This window comes from Thunnus maccoyii, chromosome 4 (assembly GCF_910596095.1).
Source record: "Thunnus maccoyii chromosome 4, fThuMac1.1, whole genome shotgun sequence".
NCBI classification, from domain to species: domain Eukaryota; kingdom Metazoa; phylum Chordata; class Actinopteri; order Scombriformes; family Scombridae; genus Thunnus; species Thunnus maccoyii.
In genome coordinates, this window is record NC_056536.1 from 27,135,480 (window position 1) to 27,153,348 (window position 17,869).

Here is a 17,869-nt window from a genome sequence, read left to right on the forward strand (position 1 = left end):
TCAACTTTTCAAGCTTACTGGATATATTCATATTACACGTATATTGTGAAGACACTGGTGAGTCTTTATTGTCAATTATCGTTTTATTTCATTAACAGATTACAAAAGATAGTGCTGATAGAGTCAATTCCATGAAACAATACAAAATCTGTCATTCTGACATGTTTTATTTTGATAAATAAAGATAAGCAAGGCAAGTGCAAAATTTACAGAGATCACGGTCTACTTGTCTTTATGTAACCCCAGACACAATGTGTCCTAATACTAATATTCTTCTTCTGGACAGTCTGATGCTCTGGGAGAGAAATCTCAACAAAACAAATAATTTACAGGAAAAGGAATAACGCAATTTATTTGACTGAAAACTTGAGATTTTCTCCTTTGAAACTGGGCACAAATACCAGTGTGCCGACATTAAAAAGTGCTAATATTTAATATTAACATTAAACCCAGGCAGGCCCACGAGAAAGCCCCCTGTAACTGACCCCGACAACTACATAAACATTCATGCATCACTGGAAGGGAAAAAAAAAAACACATTAATTGACACACAACAAGCTAAAATACTTACATTTTCACATTAAGGCATATGGAACATGCCTTTTCTTCAGGCACTTTGTGAGGGATTGTTTTACAAATCCCAGTGTGACTTTATAGTGGTGAAAATTTAATCTGTAAGACTGGAGGGTTGGTTTACAACAGATCCTCTCTTCTATAACTATGATTTTTTTTTTTCAGGGGGATTGATCATTTCCATTTCAGGTATAGCAGTAGTGTAACATCTCTGAGTCAATAGTGAGAGGCTGTGTTCTTTAACTATTTAACCTTGATTTGTGAATATTTCTGAATGAAACAAAAACCATTTAGAAGCGGCTTTATACAAGGTCAACCATGCAAGCATTTTTTTTTTTTTATGATTTTGGCTGTATTCAGGGGTTGGCTGATATATGTCCTGGCTGATCTGTGCTCTGAGCTATAGTGCATACGCTTAAAATCAACACATACTTTAAGTTGTCTGATAAACATGAAATCTCATTCCTTCATAATTACAGGAAAACTCTTGTGATGATGTGAAGACATTCCAAACATCACCGAATTGAATTATAGAGAACAGGATGAAGTAGTTACAAGTGGCCTATCAAAAGATGTTAATTATCGTTAACTAATCAGATTACAAGTTCAAAGCATGAGGAAAGGACTGAGCCCATTCTGCTCAGTTTTTAAAAGTGGTTTTATGAGCTCATGCCATCCACATTCATATGGAAGGTACAAGTACATTCATATACTTGTCCAGTGATGTTCCTCTTCTCAAGCAGTCGTGTTCACACACAGTAATACTGGATCAACAGGACTGCTCCATTTACTACAGAAAGAATAAAAAAAATTTAAAAAATCGAAATTAGACTTTTATACAAATTGCAAAAAACCAAACAAAAGAACCCCTACGGCCCTGTGAAAGAGAAAGAAATTAACGGTGAAGGGTGTTATGAGAAGTACTGCACGCGGCTGTCCAACAGGATTGTCAGCAGTCCAGGATAATATGGAAGTGGGAAGAAAAACAGACATCTTGAGAATTAATAATTAATCATTGGCATCCAATATGAAATAAGAATGTTTTCTGGCTAGATTATAAACATATTATTAGTGTTCATCACATTGTGTGTTCATTTGGCATAAATGAGTTCAAGGTGTGCTTGGTGGTCCATCTTCTTACCGAGAGTGCTACTCCCTCTCCATCATTTGCAGCCTCTTTGTTAGTACGGCCAATCCGAGTGCTGTAATCCAATAATGACTGGTCAACAATAAATATGTTTATGTACAGTAAGGAGAGTCTAACGACCTAACGACGCCCAGGGACACACCCTTTTCACCCGAAAGTCTACAGACCACCGATCTATAAAGAATACCTCACACATAGACACACAACCCTTCTTTTCCTATAAGTTTAAACGCATTGGGCGAGCAAGACTATCCATCTGACTCTTCCAGCCGAAATATCCAAATTTGTGTGGGTGTTACTTTGTGATGCCAAGTGCTGCAGTAGTATGAGGTACTGTATATACTGTTCGTTTAAGCTCTTCTGTAGAAAGAAATACAGTATATGACTATAATACCAGAAAATGCTCTATTGTCACATTGTTATCAGATTTCATTGACTGATAACTTCATTTTTTCCATCCTTAAGCATTACTATAAGTTTACGGCAGAGGATAAGGGCCCTAAAACCAAAATCCACCCTAAAGGGTCCCAACATTGTGAAATCTTTACATTTCACAACGTTATAAAGACATGGTGTGACATGATTAATGGAGTCTTAGATTTTCATGACACTTTCTTATACAGGGAGTTAGGTCTTATACAGAAACTGCTCTGCCCCGAGATGAAAAACAACAAGGCGTTTACAGGAAATCATAACCACAAACACGACGTAACCAGTATCCGCTACTTCCCTCTTTGCAGTTAAAATTAGCTGATGTGAATGAACCGGAAATGTAATATCAAGCAGTGAGAACAGATTGTTCATCAATTGAACAGTCTTTGGATTTATATGCTGCATTTGGCTGACTCCCACATTCCACATTTGAATGAGTTTGATTTAAACCACTATTAAAAAAAATCTTTTCTACTGAGAAACCTACAGCTCTAAGGAGGACAGTGTTTTGAGGGCTTAATACGGCGTCCCCTTTTGACAACATTGACATTGAGGTAAAACAAAAACATTAGCCAGAAAGCCTTACAAATGCACACAATGTCAGCATGCAACATTTAATACTGACAGACAGAAAGCTCAGATGACATGAAATTCTGACAAATACAAATCACTTATATGAAAGACAAAGAAAAAAAACGTGCGAGGTCATGACAGGGAGAGAGCACTTTTAAAAGGTTATTTTGAGCTGCAAACGAAAATAGTGAGAAGGCATTTGAGCGATAAAGCCATTCAGGGTTAGTCCACATAGCTGAATAAAACAGTTTACCCTCTTTTGTTTCTCTTGGTGAATAGGTAGTATCCAGTAACTCCAAGGATCGTGCAACCTATAATGACTATTATGATGAGAAAAAATAAAAACGGAGATGTTTGAAGATGATGATGTAAAAAGATGTAATGTAATGTATGTATGTAATATAAACATAACGCCATTTGAATGACAACACCTGACATGAAAAGGTTTAGATTAGTAATCATTAATGCTATTATTGTATGTCAGTACAGCAACTCAGACATGATTATTCAAACCTTAAATGCACCTTTCGAAACAAAAATGGATGTCATGCACAAGTGACACATCCAGCCATTACAACATGAGTGTGGTTCTAATGGCTAAATATGTCACGTTTTTTCTTACAGTGGTATGAAAAAGTTCAGGAACCACTATGAGGCTGCATAATGATTTACTTTGTCTTCACAGAAAACAAGCACATTGGCATGCCATTCATTTTCTAATAAAAGCTGAGTACTAGGGTATTGTGTTGATTTGAACACCTGTAACTACTTAGAACTGATTAATTGGAACATAAAATTGGTTTGGTGAGATCATTAAGCCTTGAACTTCATAGCCTTGAACTTCATAGCCTTGAACTTCACGCTGTCCATGCTCGGCAACCATCATACCTAAGTGAACTGGAAATGTTTTGTAAGGAGGAATGGTCCAAAATACCTTCATCCAGAATCCAGACACTCATTAGAGGCTATAGAAAGCATCTAGAGGCTGTTATTTTTGCAAAAGGAGGCTCAACTAAATATTGATGATGATTTTTCTATTGGAGTGCCCGAATTTATGCACCTGTCTAATTTTGTTTTGATGCATATTGCACATTTTCTGTTAATCCAATAAACCTCATTTCACTACTGAAATAATGCTGTGTCCATCAGTTATTTGATTGATCAAAATGAAATTGCTGATCAAAACACCCAATGATTTATAAATGAAAATAATGGAAATTGTCAGGGGTGCCCAAACTCTTTCATACCACTGTATCTGTTGCCCCAAAGAGGAACATGATCCTCTCTTTAGAACTACATGTTTATATTACATGTCAACCATAATATGACCATGCTGTTCTTCTGACTCCATCATGATCTTATTTGTGTCAACATTATCTTTTTACATTCTTGATCTACTGTTCAAGGTTGAAGTTGTAACTTACCGCCCGCAGCAATACCCAAATTCCTTCGCCAACTAGGTCCACCATCTGAAAGTAACAATAAATAAAAGTTAGAATTGTGTTTAACTGTGGTTTTGATTAAACTATAATGCTCTTCTTTGGATTGTGAAAAAAAATCATTAATCTAACATGAGAGATTATTCTAATGACTCACTTCCTTCTTCATTAGTTGTGATGTCACGATCTGAAACAGACATACAGTTAAAATAGATGTAGATACAGAATATTAAGTCCATCTACAGTATCTCTTTCATGCACAGACATATCAGCAAATAAATGTTTTGACGAAACATTGAGGTGTAGGACATTGTGATGTAATACAGTGTTTGGCATTTCCTAGAGTGTTGTGACTCAGCTGCTAGAATTAAAGAAGTGACTGGATTGCATCAATGTTTGCTCTACACATATTTTGAGAAAATTCTATCTTCAATGTTAAATCTGTTTAAAGTCAACACTGTATCACAAAAAAACCCTAAGAAAATAACAAAAAACTAGGGCTGTAGTCTCCTGGTCGACTGGTTGGTCGATAAGCTCTCGTCCGACTAAATTCTCATTGGTCGAATAATCTCTGTGTTACTTTCATAAGGAGAGAAGTGCTACATCAACAGCTTTCCAGGATTAATCCATTATTTCCTGCGGCGGGAGGGACAGACTAACACATTACCTGTGAAAACAACGGGGGTGTTTTCAAAACACCCCCGTTGTTTTCACAACTTTGAACTCACCCAACCTAATGGAGACCGCTAGGTCTGAGTGTACTCAACGTTTACTGAGCGTTTACTGAACGTATTGAATGTTTACTGAATCAGCGGTTGTCCTGTAATAATATCAACGAACCCCTGCCAGGCCAAAAGATATTTTCTAATGCCAAAAATAACACTAAATATCGGTAGCGTAACTCCGTTAAGGAATAGGGCAGTGCTTAGTATGTTTGCGTAGTGAGTGGGGAAGAGCGGCAGGAAAGTGACGGTGGATGCGAGCAGAGGAAAAGGTTAGCGGCAAGTTGTCAGTCTGGCAGTAAATGTACAGTACAGACTACAGTGTAACAGTTAATAAATGCTAAAAAGTCACGTCTGTTGTCCCCAAGTGCTGGAAAAGTGAATGGGGTTAGCTCCAAAGTTAGCAACAATGGGTTAGCTTAACCTGAAGAGGCAAAACGGAGAAATGTGAGTTCACTGTATGCTCTGTCCCATTACATCATTTAGATGATTTTGTAACATTAAAATTGACTCTACCTGTTGGTTTCTTTGTGGAAAATGGACGTGTGGTCGTGGTGGTGGTGGTGGGGTTAGTAGCAGCGGTAGGTTTAGGCGGGATTTCAATTCCTGCAAAAACATAAAAGGAGTATTCAGGACAGAGTTACTGTCATCGGGGATGTGCTACAATCACATAGATATAATTATTCACTTTCATTATGTTTTTGATTCATAATTAAGAGGCAGCATTAACTGCATTTCCAGACTCTGTTCTTTAAGCAGAGAAGTGACTATCTGTGCAATTTAAGTAAATTTGAAAACACTGATGTGTTTGTGCTTCTTTCAGCTGAGCAATATCAATATTTCCACTTTGCAATTTAGACCACAGGACGTTGAACCATAAGCATGCGGTTATTTTCTTTTTAGAGTTTTTCATGATACAGTGTTGACTTTCAACAGATTTAACATTGAAGATAGAATTTTCTCAAAATATGTGTAGAGCAAACATTGATGCAATCCAGTTATGCTCCTCTTGAATGATGATATCAGTTCAATATTTTGTAGTTTCTATTACTAATTAACACTGCTATTTTATGTTGTAGTTGTATGCTGATTTAAGTGACAAGAGGGGTGTTCCATCAAGCAGGCTAACGGGATAGTCTGGCTTATTTCGATAAGCCTCACTAATTTAAGTCAGAGTTTAGTTCCATCACTGCGGTTTATGAGTCTCAGCTCAGTGACCATGGTAACTTAGTCAGCAGTACTAGCCTGCTCCGTGGCAGGCTAACGGTGAAGCTTACTTCAGCTGTGTGTCAAAGAATGTCCGACGGACGGAAACAGACACTCAAAAGACGGTTCCGTCAAGTGTCTTTTCGCACTCGCATCACTTTTATTTAAAAGCTTAGTATTTATAATCTAAGAAATAAAAGTGTGCCAGCGTTATTCTGAAGTTATTTATTCATTCATTCACTCATTTTGTTCAAGCTGTGAGGAGAAAAAGAAAATTAAATAAAGTCCAAACCATGCCCTTACTGCTCTGTTTAAATGTATGCAGTGGTAACTGCTTATAGTGATCACAGTTACAATGATCAGCTGCTTATATGGATCAAAAAGCTCTGAGACAATCATTCATATACAAAAAATGAATAAAAATGAAATCTATTAGAATGGAAATAAACAGAGTTTCTAAATTAGTCATGTGCCTTGTATTAACACACAGAGATCACTAACCTTTACATACAGGCAACCTGTCGTCCCACCCTCCGTTTCCACAAGTGATTTTATCTCTGCCAACCAATCTGTAACTAGGTAGGGAATTTAAAAAGAATAAAAGTGTGACTTCAGGCATCAATTTTCAACAAGGATCTGTGTTAACCCTTGCATTTCACGATCAATATGAAAACACTGAAATTTTCATCAATATGAAAACACTGAATAGTAACATTTAATGCATTTTAAATGCATTAAACTATGAAATGCATTTTTTAATAGTTATCAGTTTGTTACTAACCCAGTATTGCAAACGACTTCCAGTGTATCGCCAAACAAAGTCCCTTGAGGATATCTAACTTCTCCATTTAATACTTCTCCAGCAGAGCCACAGTTCTTTTCTGAAATAAGAAAATGCTCATAAGGATTGATTGAATTCCACCATTAAAAATGACTGGTTAAAGTTATGACAGACAGGTCAGTAAACATTATCAGTCACTCGTTTAAAAAGAGAATGTATATAGGAGAAAAAGAAAATTAAATAAAGTCCAAACCATGCCCTTACTGCTCTGTTTAAATGTATGCAGTGGTAACTGCTTATAGTGATCACAGTTACAATGATCAGCTGCTTATATGGATCAAAAAGCTCTGAGACAATCATTCATATACAACATTTATGCTGTTTAAATAAGTCGCCTATAGAAATCAAGTAGTCCACCTACAGTGTGCATGACAACAAATCGAAAAATATTTCAAACCACTTAAATTTATTTATGTACTTTATCATGATACATGGCTGCTGCTGCGCGCACACTGAAATCACGACTGAGACAGAAAGTCATTTCCTCTCAATGACAAACATCGTCTCCTCGAAGCTTATGACAAAAACTGAGGGGCAAGGGAGAAATTTAAGTGAATTTCACCGCTATCTTCGCCTATAATAAGGAACTTATTGGCAAAAATCAGAACCCGCAGCTTCAAAAATGTGCACACTGAGTTTGAAACAGCTGTACGGTATTTTGAAACAGTCATTAAAATTCAGCAATTATATATTCATGTAGGATAATAAATATACAAATGTCAATTAGATGGTATTCTGCATGACAAATGAAGAAAAAGAAAAGGTTATAATAATCATCTGCTCATAGTGATATTTGACCCGGACAGACGTGATCATAATACGTGGCTTCCAATGTACTTGTATTCTTCACCAGTTTACAGTTAATTTTTTACTTTCAGTGATGCTTGTAAAAGGACATCCTGTCAAAGAGGAAATGTATTAAAGAGTATCATAATGTTAGAAAGTTGGTTTTCTTGAGTTGCCGACACCATAATTTCAAATATTCACCTGATATTATCTAGCCTAGTGATAATATAACCACAGTCACTGATCTTAATTCTCATTTATTAACAAATAAAAATAAAACCACGAACGGGAAAAAGCACTGCTTTTCACTTCCACCACGCAGATTCATCAAGCCGGATGCAGGATGCAACCTTCTAGTAATAAGTTCACTCCTCTGACCTTTAGGCCATCACTGCCCACCTACAGGTGTACGTTTAATCTGTCATCAATTTTGTGCCAAGTCATCTCCTTCACCTTGTTAATTGCAGCAGTTTTGCCGTTTTTGGTGAAAACCCCTTTATATTCATCATATAGTTTCATCAGCAGGTTTGTTCTGCTGCTGAGAAAAACACCGCTCTAGTTTTCTCTTCTTTTTGCATCATAGTATCATCTTTTCTACAATCGACTATTCTAGGCTGCTTATGTACTCCGTGCGCATGCACTCAAGTGAAAGTTGATGTTAATTCTAGCCAGGCTTTTTCAAGTAGGCGCAGCTTTCTTTAGCTGCATTGATGGAACAGCCCTCAGGTCCCTGTCCTTTCATCAACAACAACAAAAAATAAATATTTTGCACTGTATTACAGTCTCACTCCAAAAGGTAAGCTGAGACCGGTGATGATCTAATAAGGAATCATTTTTCATAATCAATGATACATGCTACAGTTTAGTAACTTCCACTGAAATGTACACCCAGTTGTGAAAAATCTTTTCACACTGAACTGCAGCCTTGTGGAAATTGTCATGTTCATGGCATTAGTTTTCCACACAAACACACAAATCCTGTCCTTTGTATCCAAGGCAATATCTATCTAATCTTGTGAAATTTATCTGGCAGATAAGAGGATGTGTGGCAGAAGACTTGTGAATTATTTTATGGATTTATCCTGAAATTTTAAAATAGGCATTTAAAAAACAATGCGACTTAAGGTACTTTTAGTCTGAAAGGGAACCTGCAGATATTCAAGTATACTAAATATTATCTCATAAGGCTAATCACATGAAAGCTGAAATTAGTGTAAAATCAGTGATAAGTAGTAATTTCATCTAAAAGACTTACTTGTACAAGTTGGAAATGGGGTCCAAGTACTATTTATTTCACATGTCACGGTACTTGATCCTTTCATCTCGTATCCATTGTTGCACTTGAATGTCACTGTTTCCTTGAATCCATAAGGGGGTGGAGAACGATCAGACACGTAACCATCCTTTGGAGTGACAGGTTCGTCACATTTAACCTCTGCAGAAAATTGAATTGGAAAACTGAAATTTACAAAATTGTCACAAATAATCTCCTCCAGATTCTGGAGATTACATTGGGAGAATGTTGAGAGAGGCTGCAAAAACACTTACTGACACATGTTGGTGGACTAGGGTGGAATTCTGCATTTTCTGAACAGGATATGGTATTTGATCCATTGAGTGTATAATCTTTTTGACAACTGAACCGTACAGCCTCTCCATAATTATATGTGTCCTTGACTGGATTGAAAGAACCACCCACAAATTCGGTTTGCGGTAGATCACACGTCACCGCTGCAAAATAAAAATGAAATCTATTAGAATGGAAATAAACAGAGTTTCTAAATTAGTCATGTGCCTTGTATTAACACACAGAGATCACTAACCTTCACATACAGGCAACCTGTAGTCCCACTCTCCGTTTCCACAAGTGATTTTATCTCTGCCAACCAACATGTGACTAGGTAGGGAATTTAAAAAGAATAAAAGTGTGACTTCAGGCATCAATTTTCAACAAGGATCTGTGTTAACCCTTGCATTTCACGATCAATATGAAAACACTGAAATTTTCATCAATATGAAAACACTGAATAGTAACATTTAATGCATTTTAAATGCATTAAACTATGAAATGCATTTTTTAATAGTTATCAGTTTGTTACTAACCCAGTATTGCAAACGACCACCAGTGTATCACCAAACGAAGTCCCTTGAGGATATCTAACGTCTCCATTTAATACTTCTCCAGCAGAGCCACAGTTCTTTTCTGAAATAAGAAAATGCTCATAAGGATTGATTGAATTCCACCATTAAAAATGACTGGTTAAAGTTATGACAGACAGGTCAGTAAACATTATCAGTCACTCGTTTAAAAAGAGAATGTATATGTTTGCAAGACATTAATAAAAAGTGGTTCCAAATCAGAGACTATTAAAATATTGCTACTATTAGGAAGGAGAATATAAAAAATAAATGTTAATATTTACTCTCGCATTTCAGGTTCAAAGGACTCCAATTGCCATCTGTACAAGTAATGGTTTTAGACCCTCCTGCTGTCCTGTAGCCAACCTGACACTCAAAAGTAACTTTGCTCCCAGGTGAGTATGTTTGTGAACTAATGTCAGTGGTGGGATCCACGTTGGGAGGTACGGGAGGACGGGCACAATCTTGAGCTATAATGGAAAAGAAGGAAAGAAAGAAGAGCACAAGTGAGGACTAGTTAACCCCCAATCAAACATCAGCTGGTGTGTCTAATCACATATCAACAAGCTTATCTGTACTGCCACTCACCTTGAGCAGTAATGGCAAGGCCAAGATAGCTCAGTAATAGGAAGTAGAAGACACCCATGACTGGATTTAATGACTCACTGTGCCCTTTCTGGAAAAACACAAAACAAAAATGTAAGTAGTGGATAATCAGAGTATTAAACGTGATTAAGATGGTCGATGCTTGTGATGATTCCATTTAACCAGGGTTTACCTATCTCTAAATTTTACAATCCACAAGACGTAGGTTAGCTTACCTGTTCAATGACACCAAGTTACCAAAATCAAGCTAACACATCGATATTAGCTAGTTAGAGCATTTTAAATTAAAATATATAATATTTAAACCGCGATAAGTATTTAATCTCAAGATTATGTGTATAGTCCACCTGCTTATCTTTGTAGACAAGTGCGGTAAATTACGTCTTGTCCGTTGTCGCGTATTTGAGAAGATACCTCGCCAAACTCCATTCAGAATCTGTTCATATTTTATCTTACTGGCGTGACGCCGCTTGTATAGCTGATGTAACCGTGCTACTTTACCATCAGTCTGTAGCGCCACTTTATACTGACAATTCGGCATGCGTTGAAAAAAGAACAATACAAAGATGTCAATATAGTAGTAAGATTAATTATGTAACAACTAGCAGCCAACCCGTGTTACTCAGTCCGTCTTCCGCAACCACAGCACAGTGAGGGCGGTAACGCGTCAGTCTAAAAAATTAACGATATAAGCCTAAATCCAATTTTAAATTCAATAGGATATATGCCGAATTCATCGGTATATCACCAAGGTGGGAAAATACGTTAAACTGCGTTGATTTGAGTGTTTGAATTTGCTGATAATTAAATACGTTATTAAATCCAAGTAATCGTAATGGGTAATGGAAGATCAACCGTGCATGCGTTAGCTACCTAATGCTGACGTAGAATCCACAAACGTTACGGATACGTCTCGTTTTTGTGGCATCTCCGTTCTGTTTTTGGTTGGTTTTGGTTGCGGTATGTTAAAGAATGTGATCCTTCTTCTAACTTACCCGACTGAGAAGCATGGAAGTCCGTGTGAAGAGTCGCTGTCGTTAGGCCGTTGTGTTGGATCCACAATGGCGAACTTCGACTCCTTCGCTGTACTGCTGTTTCTTACCGGAAAAAGGCGTGGCCGTTTTAACGGTTAATGACGCATGTTTTTGGCCAGTTTTACCACACTTTAATCACGTCAAACAAATCTACAAAAACAAATAAACCCAAAAACCTTAAAGAACCCACACAGTTAACTGGAAAATTACTGAGCGTAATCTAAAATTAAACACACACAAGTCTAAATATCCTTATCAAGCAACGTTAGTTCAGTTTCAACTCAGCTTTATTGGCTTGAAAGTTTCAAGAAAAATGTTGCCAAAATCTCAGTATATAATTTGTCCAAATGTTTAGACAGTACAAAAATAACAATAATATGAACATTAGCACATCATTAAGATTAATATATATCAGGTGAAAATCTTTTCACCTTATATGTTCCTGCGACAGACCAGCACTTGACTGAAAATATTGGCTGTGCATGGGGAGTTCTGTCCTTTGATAAAAATATATAAACTATATTAAGATTGATATATATATTAATTATATATATACAGTATATCCTGTGTGTGTGTGTGTGTGTGTGTGTGTGTGTGTGTGTGTGTGAAATCTAGCCTGTGCCACACATAATCACAAAAAGTACTTCTTAGCTTGTTCAAATTAAAGTCCTGGCAAAACTATGAACACCACCACTGACCTACATACATTTTTGTACTTTTATTAACTTTCATTAACTGTAAAGCCGCTGATAGGATACATGAATTGCTGAGTACCTCTTTAGTATGATACAGAAAAAGTGCTATTTTAGCCTATTTAGTTGCTGTATGACCATAGAACCATGGACGGACAAGATGATAGACAACCGGGCACATACGCCTGTAAGGCCCCCAATCTTGCCTCCCCATCTGTGGAGCTATGTTACAGAGCACTAATGGACCTGTGTACAGTTAACGTCCTTCAGAATAGCAGAGGTAGCTAACAATCCCTTTGAGGATGTTGAGACATCTTTGACGGACTTTGTCCTCTTCTGTGACCTGTACATCGTTATGATTGATGTGTCTTCTAATAGCTAGTTACTCTGTTCCATTTTTTCAATAGTAACAATGTCGATCATCAGATGAGGCATTCATGGAGAATGATGTAATGAACCAAACCCAGGCTTGGTCAATATGAGGAAGTGATGTACTTCCCCTTGAACAACAAAGTTTTCCTCTTCTAGAGAACATGCCTTTGATACTATTATCTCTCCTGCCTCTAAAATACAGGGTAAATGGTAAAATATGCTAAAATATAATTCAGGGCATGTTTGGAATGAAAAGTTACATTTTTATTTATTTTCACATTTAAACTCATATTTTAATTGAATAGCCATACCAACTAACAAACCCAAAACTGATCTAATGATGATTTCACAATAAGACGTGCGTACCAAATCAGGAATCCTGCCTCTCCACATGAGGATGGAGGCACAATAGCCTGGTTATAGATCATTGAATCACCAACCACACCAGAATTTGTGATGTCACTGCAATGTTACTATTGTAATGCAATGTAAGAATGGAGTATTGTTTCACAGGTCATTAATGAGTCACCTGTCATTTGTATGATTTCAAGCCAGTGACAGTAGTTTCACATGTTTCACATGCACACCGGCCCAAATCTTAGAATATAAATGTAATTGTCTTCACTGTCCGGTTTTACACCCAAGTTCCATCATATAAGGAAAATATAATTGTAGGCCATGTCCAGTTTTGAAGGTGTTCTTTCACAGTGTTTTTTCATGCCATAGAACACCGGCCAAGCTGATTCATTATTTACACAAGAGATAGGTTACCAAATTTCTAGGTGAGGTATTTGCATTTCTTTATATGGTTTCCGTAGAACCAGTCTTTGTTTTACAGCACCTAAGCTCATCATCACTCATCATTAAATGTCCGAAAAGCACTTGTATCTGTAAATTGTTTACTTTTATGAGGACAGCAATAGTATAAAAGACATGCGTGTTTTACACTGTATCACACACTCCTTAACTGAATTACCTCTCAAATCAATCTAAGTTGCAGCATGTATCAATATAAAGCCAACATACCGCAGTCAGTACTACGACATGGAGTTCATTAGGACTTTGTTAGTTTGAACATGGAGCTGAGAGCTCTGTTTGTCTTTGTGGTCAGGATCTGTGGGTTTGGCTTTCCACTATGAAACATCCATGGCCTAAAATACGCCGTGTTTCATAATGCTCTATTGTATAATGGCAGGGTGGAATGAAAATAAATTACCGGCCAACTGAGTGTGTTGATCTGATAAAAGTTCATTTACATTCTATCAAACTAGGAATAAGCAACAGAGTGATGGCTGGTTTTCACTTTCATCACTAGTAACGGTCATCATTACCAGAAAGCAGTATAAACATTCTGCTATTGACTTTCTTTTTAGTTTTATTTATTTGTTTGAACATTAAGAAAATACAGAGTTTATTATACACTTTTGCCAGTTTTGAACAATTATCCAGAAAATTCAGACTGACTAGTATTCATTTTTTCCGTTATTTACAAATCAATGACTTTACATGTAAAAAAATTTGCTAATTAAACTCGCCCCTTTCTGATCATCCTTTTTTTAATGCCATTTCTAGGACGTTTGGCAGTAGTATTATGCCTTCTCCTACAATTGCTGTTTTTGGTACATTCTCAGATGGTTCCTGTTTCCCTGCTCACTTACAGAGGGTCACTGCCTTTTCCTGTCTATGAGCTAGATGTTCAGTTCTATTTAAATGGAAGGACGTAACTCCCCCATTGCACAACCAATGGATCAAATATGTGACGCAGAACATCAAGCTGGAAAAAAAAATCAGATGCACCCTCAACGGCTCCATTGAGAAATTTTTATAAAACCTGGGACCCATTAATAAACTATGTGAATAGTTAACTTGGCCTGGAGCTATGAACCTCTACAGGTGGTCTGTCCTGTCTATGCTTAAATACACTATGATGCATATGTTTTTTGTGGTTTGTCTGTATTCCTTATTAGGGTATTCCTTATTTTTCTGTACATATTTGTACCTTGAGATAATAGCTTATGTTGATGTCTTGTCTGATAAAAGGTAAAAATCTCTATAAATAAAGTGTTAAAAAACAACAACATTCCAACACAGTGTCTCTTAAACCTTGTCTGGATAATTTAGAAAGTAGAATATTGTTAACGGTAGCAAAAGATTTTGAAAAATAAAGAAATATTCTAAGAGGTTTTTGTTTTGTTTTTTTCATAATTATACCTTATACTATTTTATTAAAATGATTTAGACGATTAATGTAAATGTAAGATTTCTAAGAATTATAATATTATATATATTAAATACTATTATAATATTATAGTTAATATATAGTTAATATAATAGTTGCCTGAGTTTATCAAAATATTTAATCAATTCTTGTTTTCCACCTCTATTATATGGAAAGCGTGGTAAAGCAAGTAAGGGCCTAAGATGATTTGTATGTGCTGGTAGTGACATTGGAAAGCTGTTATTTGAAATAAGTTAAAACAATGATTAGCATTGATAAATTCTGCAACGAGACAAACTGATAAACATGCTGACGCAGATTGTGACCCAGACACTTAACAAATCATCACATGTTATCAAAGAACTTTGGTTAACAATAAAACAAACAATAAAACAATTAAATCAATGTCACAGCGGCTGATATGACTTCCAAATACCTAGCACTGTAAAGAGGTCACAGAGTCAAATGGGACACTTGACTGAAATGAACCCTCCTCCTCCTCTCGGCACGTTTGATATTGTGTCTTGTTTTTGTATATCTGAGTACTATACCCAGAACCATCAGTAAGGAAGCAAAAGAAGTCCAACGCAGCAATGCATACCAGAGAGGCACCCCTGTCCATGCCCTGAAAAAAAGAAAGATTATATTAGTGACTGGCTCTCAGAGAAGAAAAACATTGTAGAGTTGTTAAATGATTTATTTTTGAATGCACTTGCTAATATTTGCATTAAAGTGAGTAGAAAAATGCATAGACTAACGTGCTGAAGAGAAGATGTTGATCGGTGTGATTGGTGTGTGAAGACAGATTTCTTGTGTCGGAGTGAATTTCCGTGCAAGTCAGAGGTGGAGTTTTGGCCGTGGTGGTGCTCATTCTGTCAGCACAGTCGTAAATGGGTTGGCCTGATGATTAAAAACAGGACGTTATATTGCAATTCTTTTGTGAACCTTGTTCAATATAAATTTCATAACAGCCTCAAATCAAATCCAAAGTCCAAGTCCAAACCATCATTATCAACATTCAATAAAGCCCATGTTTATAATATATTATATAATCCTACTTAAAGTCTCTTTGAGTATGAATGTTTATCTTTCAAATTTTTCTGATAGCATAAGTCTTTGTTTGCAGACACATAAAAGAATCCCAGTTAAACCTGGTACAGGGTATTTATCTTGGGTTGGATCTGCAGGGTATACTAGTACCTCCTTGCCCAAATGTCCTCTTTAGTATTTCCACTAGGGGTCGCTAAAAAGTCAAATCCTACAAGTACATAAAGTCATTATAAAAACAAGAATGACACAATTGTTATGAAAATTATGATTGCATCGTGTATGAGTGTCACTTTTTTTTTTTATCTAGATCATGATAAATAGTTCCTGTCTTGTACTGCAACTCTGCAACATCAGCAGATTTATCAGCTAAGGTTAAAGGAAGTACAGTATTATATTTGTAAAGAGGGAGATGTAGAAATTAAAATTCGTTAGAGAAAGGGTGAGACATGTCATCTGGGGGTCAGTTGGGGAAGATGGCTCCCAGACAGGAGAACTGTATTTGATAGATTAAGAAAAGAACTATAGCGCCCACTTAAGGTGTATAAAAACCTGTTATAAGTGCTCCACTAGGAGCCTTTTTCTTTGTAACCTCACCCTGTGTGTTGCGTTGTGAAACGCTCCTTCTTGTACAAGGAAATAAATTCTGTTAAATTTTGATACTTCGGCTCCAGTCTCTATTGTTTAATGGTCATTAAGAAGAATTTTTTTTAACAACAATATTCATAATGATTAAGTATACTAATCATTTACAGTATCACAATCACCCATTTTGCATGAAAGGTTATAAGGGCCTTTTCTGCAACTAATGGATAGGGAGTGTGGTTAAGGCTTTTTTTTCTGCACCCTTATCTCTTGACGTAAGAGTGTAATTGGGGAAAGAGCCTTCATCCTTACATCAGTCTTAAGAAAAAAGAGAAGTGTCAAAGAGGCGTTAGCACAGAGGAAAAAGAGTGTCAACCTTATAAAAAGAACAAAACTGGCTGGGGAATTTTCACATTTTTGTAAAACCCACAAATCACATAAGCATCAACCAATAACAGAGCATCTTGTGGCTTGGCTTTCTTACTTCTATCCTACATTCACACCGTATAAAGCTTTTCACAGCCAAAGTGAAAGCAAAAACAAGGATGTTTTGTTCCTCAATGAAAAGTATTTTGTCATGTTATTGTATTTGTGCTTATAATGACTATAAATCTGAAAAATTGTTGTTATAAAGCAATAATGTGCCATGAAGCCCCATAGCATTTCTTATAATTCATCATGCATGTTTTATGAAGCATTAGGTATCAACAATACATTATAAACACAGGCTTTGTAGGAAGTGTTTCCAGTTCTTACAGTTATTTTTATAGAAAAGAACATCACATCTGTTCCTACCCTGCATATTAATGACATAGATGCAGCCGCTGTTTGCAGGTATCAAAACCTGCACAGAGAGATGCTCACTCCTCTGGCTGCTTATGTCATTACTGGCAATACAGTAATATTCACTGTCTTCTTCCACTGTGCCACAGTGTAGGTTCAAATCAGGTGAGTGGTGAAGCAAGTAGTCCTTGTGGTGAATGTGTTGATGCCAAGCGTAACGAATGCCAGTGCCCTTTGTACAGCCACAGCGCACTGTCACTTGCTGTCCCCAACATGTAGGCCTGTCCACCAGAGAGCTCAAGGGCCAAAGTCTGGGTTTAGATACTGGAACTGGTATAAAGAAGCAATTCATATATTTGAATTCATTCAGCTTGACAGTATAGATAGAAGAAACGTTACTGATACTGTGATATTTTCCAAGATGATCATTAAAAGGTTCTTTTTTAATTCTTACCTTCAGTTATAATCAAATTAACTGAAGTCATGATGTCTGCATGTATTTTGTCAATGCCAACCCAGTACATTCCGGCGTCTTCAAATCGGAGATTTGTGACTTTCACAAACAGCCCTCTTCTTCTTGCATCTATTATGTAAGACCTTCCTTTTGCATTACCAACACGTTGTGAATCCACCAAAATCTCACAGGTTCTTCTGGAGTTCCCTCTGCACCAGTA

General features: G+C 36.6%; 2 protein-coding genes across 8 annotated transcripts in view; one reads left to right on the plus strand and one right to left on the minus strand.

Moving 5' to 3' along the window:
* Nucleotides 1-151: 151 nt before the first annotated feature.
* Nucleotides 152-11,582, minus strand: LOC121895215 (membrane cofactor protein-like). Of its 7 annotated transcripts, XM_042408175.1 has the most exons (15): nt 11,460-11,581; nt 10,447-10,534; nt 10,143-10,328; nt 9,823-9,922; nt 9,543-9,616; nt 9,268-9,450; nt 8,975-9,154; nt 6,874-6,973; nt 6,594-6,667; nt 5,403-5,492; nt 4,322-4,351; nt 4,150-4,194; nt 2,979-3,045; nt 1,715-1,775; nt 152-1,363 (listed from the first exon to the last, which is right to left on the minus strand). In XM_042408175.1, the coding sequence occupies exons 1-15, from the start codon at nt 11,472-11,474 to the stop codon at nt 1,361-1,363; spliced, it is 1,296 nt and encodes a 431-aa protein (XP_042264109.1). In that variant the 5' UTR covers nt 11,475-11,581; the 3' UTR covers nt 152-1,360. The 7 variants fall into 7 exon arrangements, with proteins under 7 accessions (XP_042264109.1, XP_042264112.1, XP_042264115.1 ...); XM_042408178.1 differs by lacking the exon at nt 1,715-1,775; XM_042408181.1 differs by lacking the exon at nt 5,403-5,492 and having other exon boundaries at nt 11,460-11,580.
* The window catches only part of ptpn22 (protein tyrosine phosphatase non-receptor type 22), a 32,465-nt gene continuing 19,716 nt past the window's right edge, over nt 5,121-17,869 (plus strand). The window contains exon 1 of the mRNA XM_042408174.1: nt 5,121-5,158. Within this exon, the coding sequence (XP_042264108.1) occupies nt 5,141-5,158 (18 nt within the window). The 5' untranslated portion in view covers nt 5,121-5,140. The remainder of the gene's footprint in view (nt 5,159-17,869) is intronic.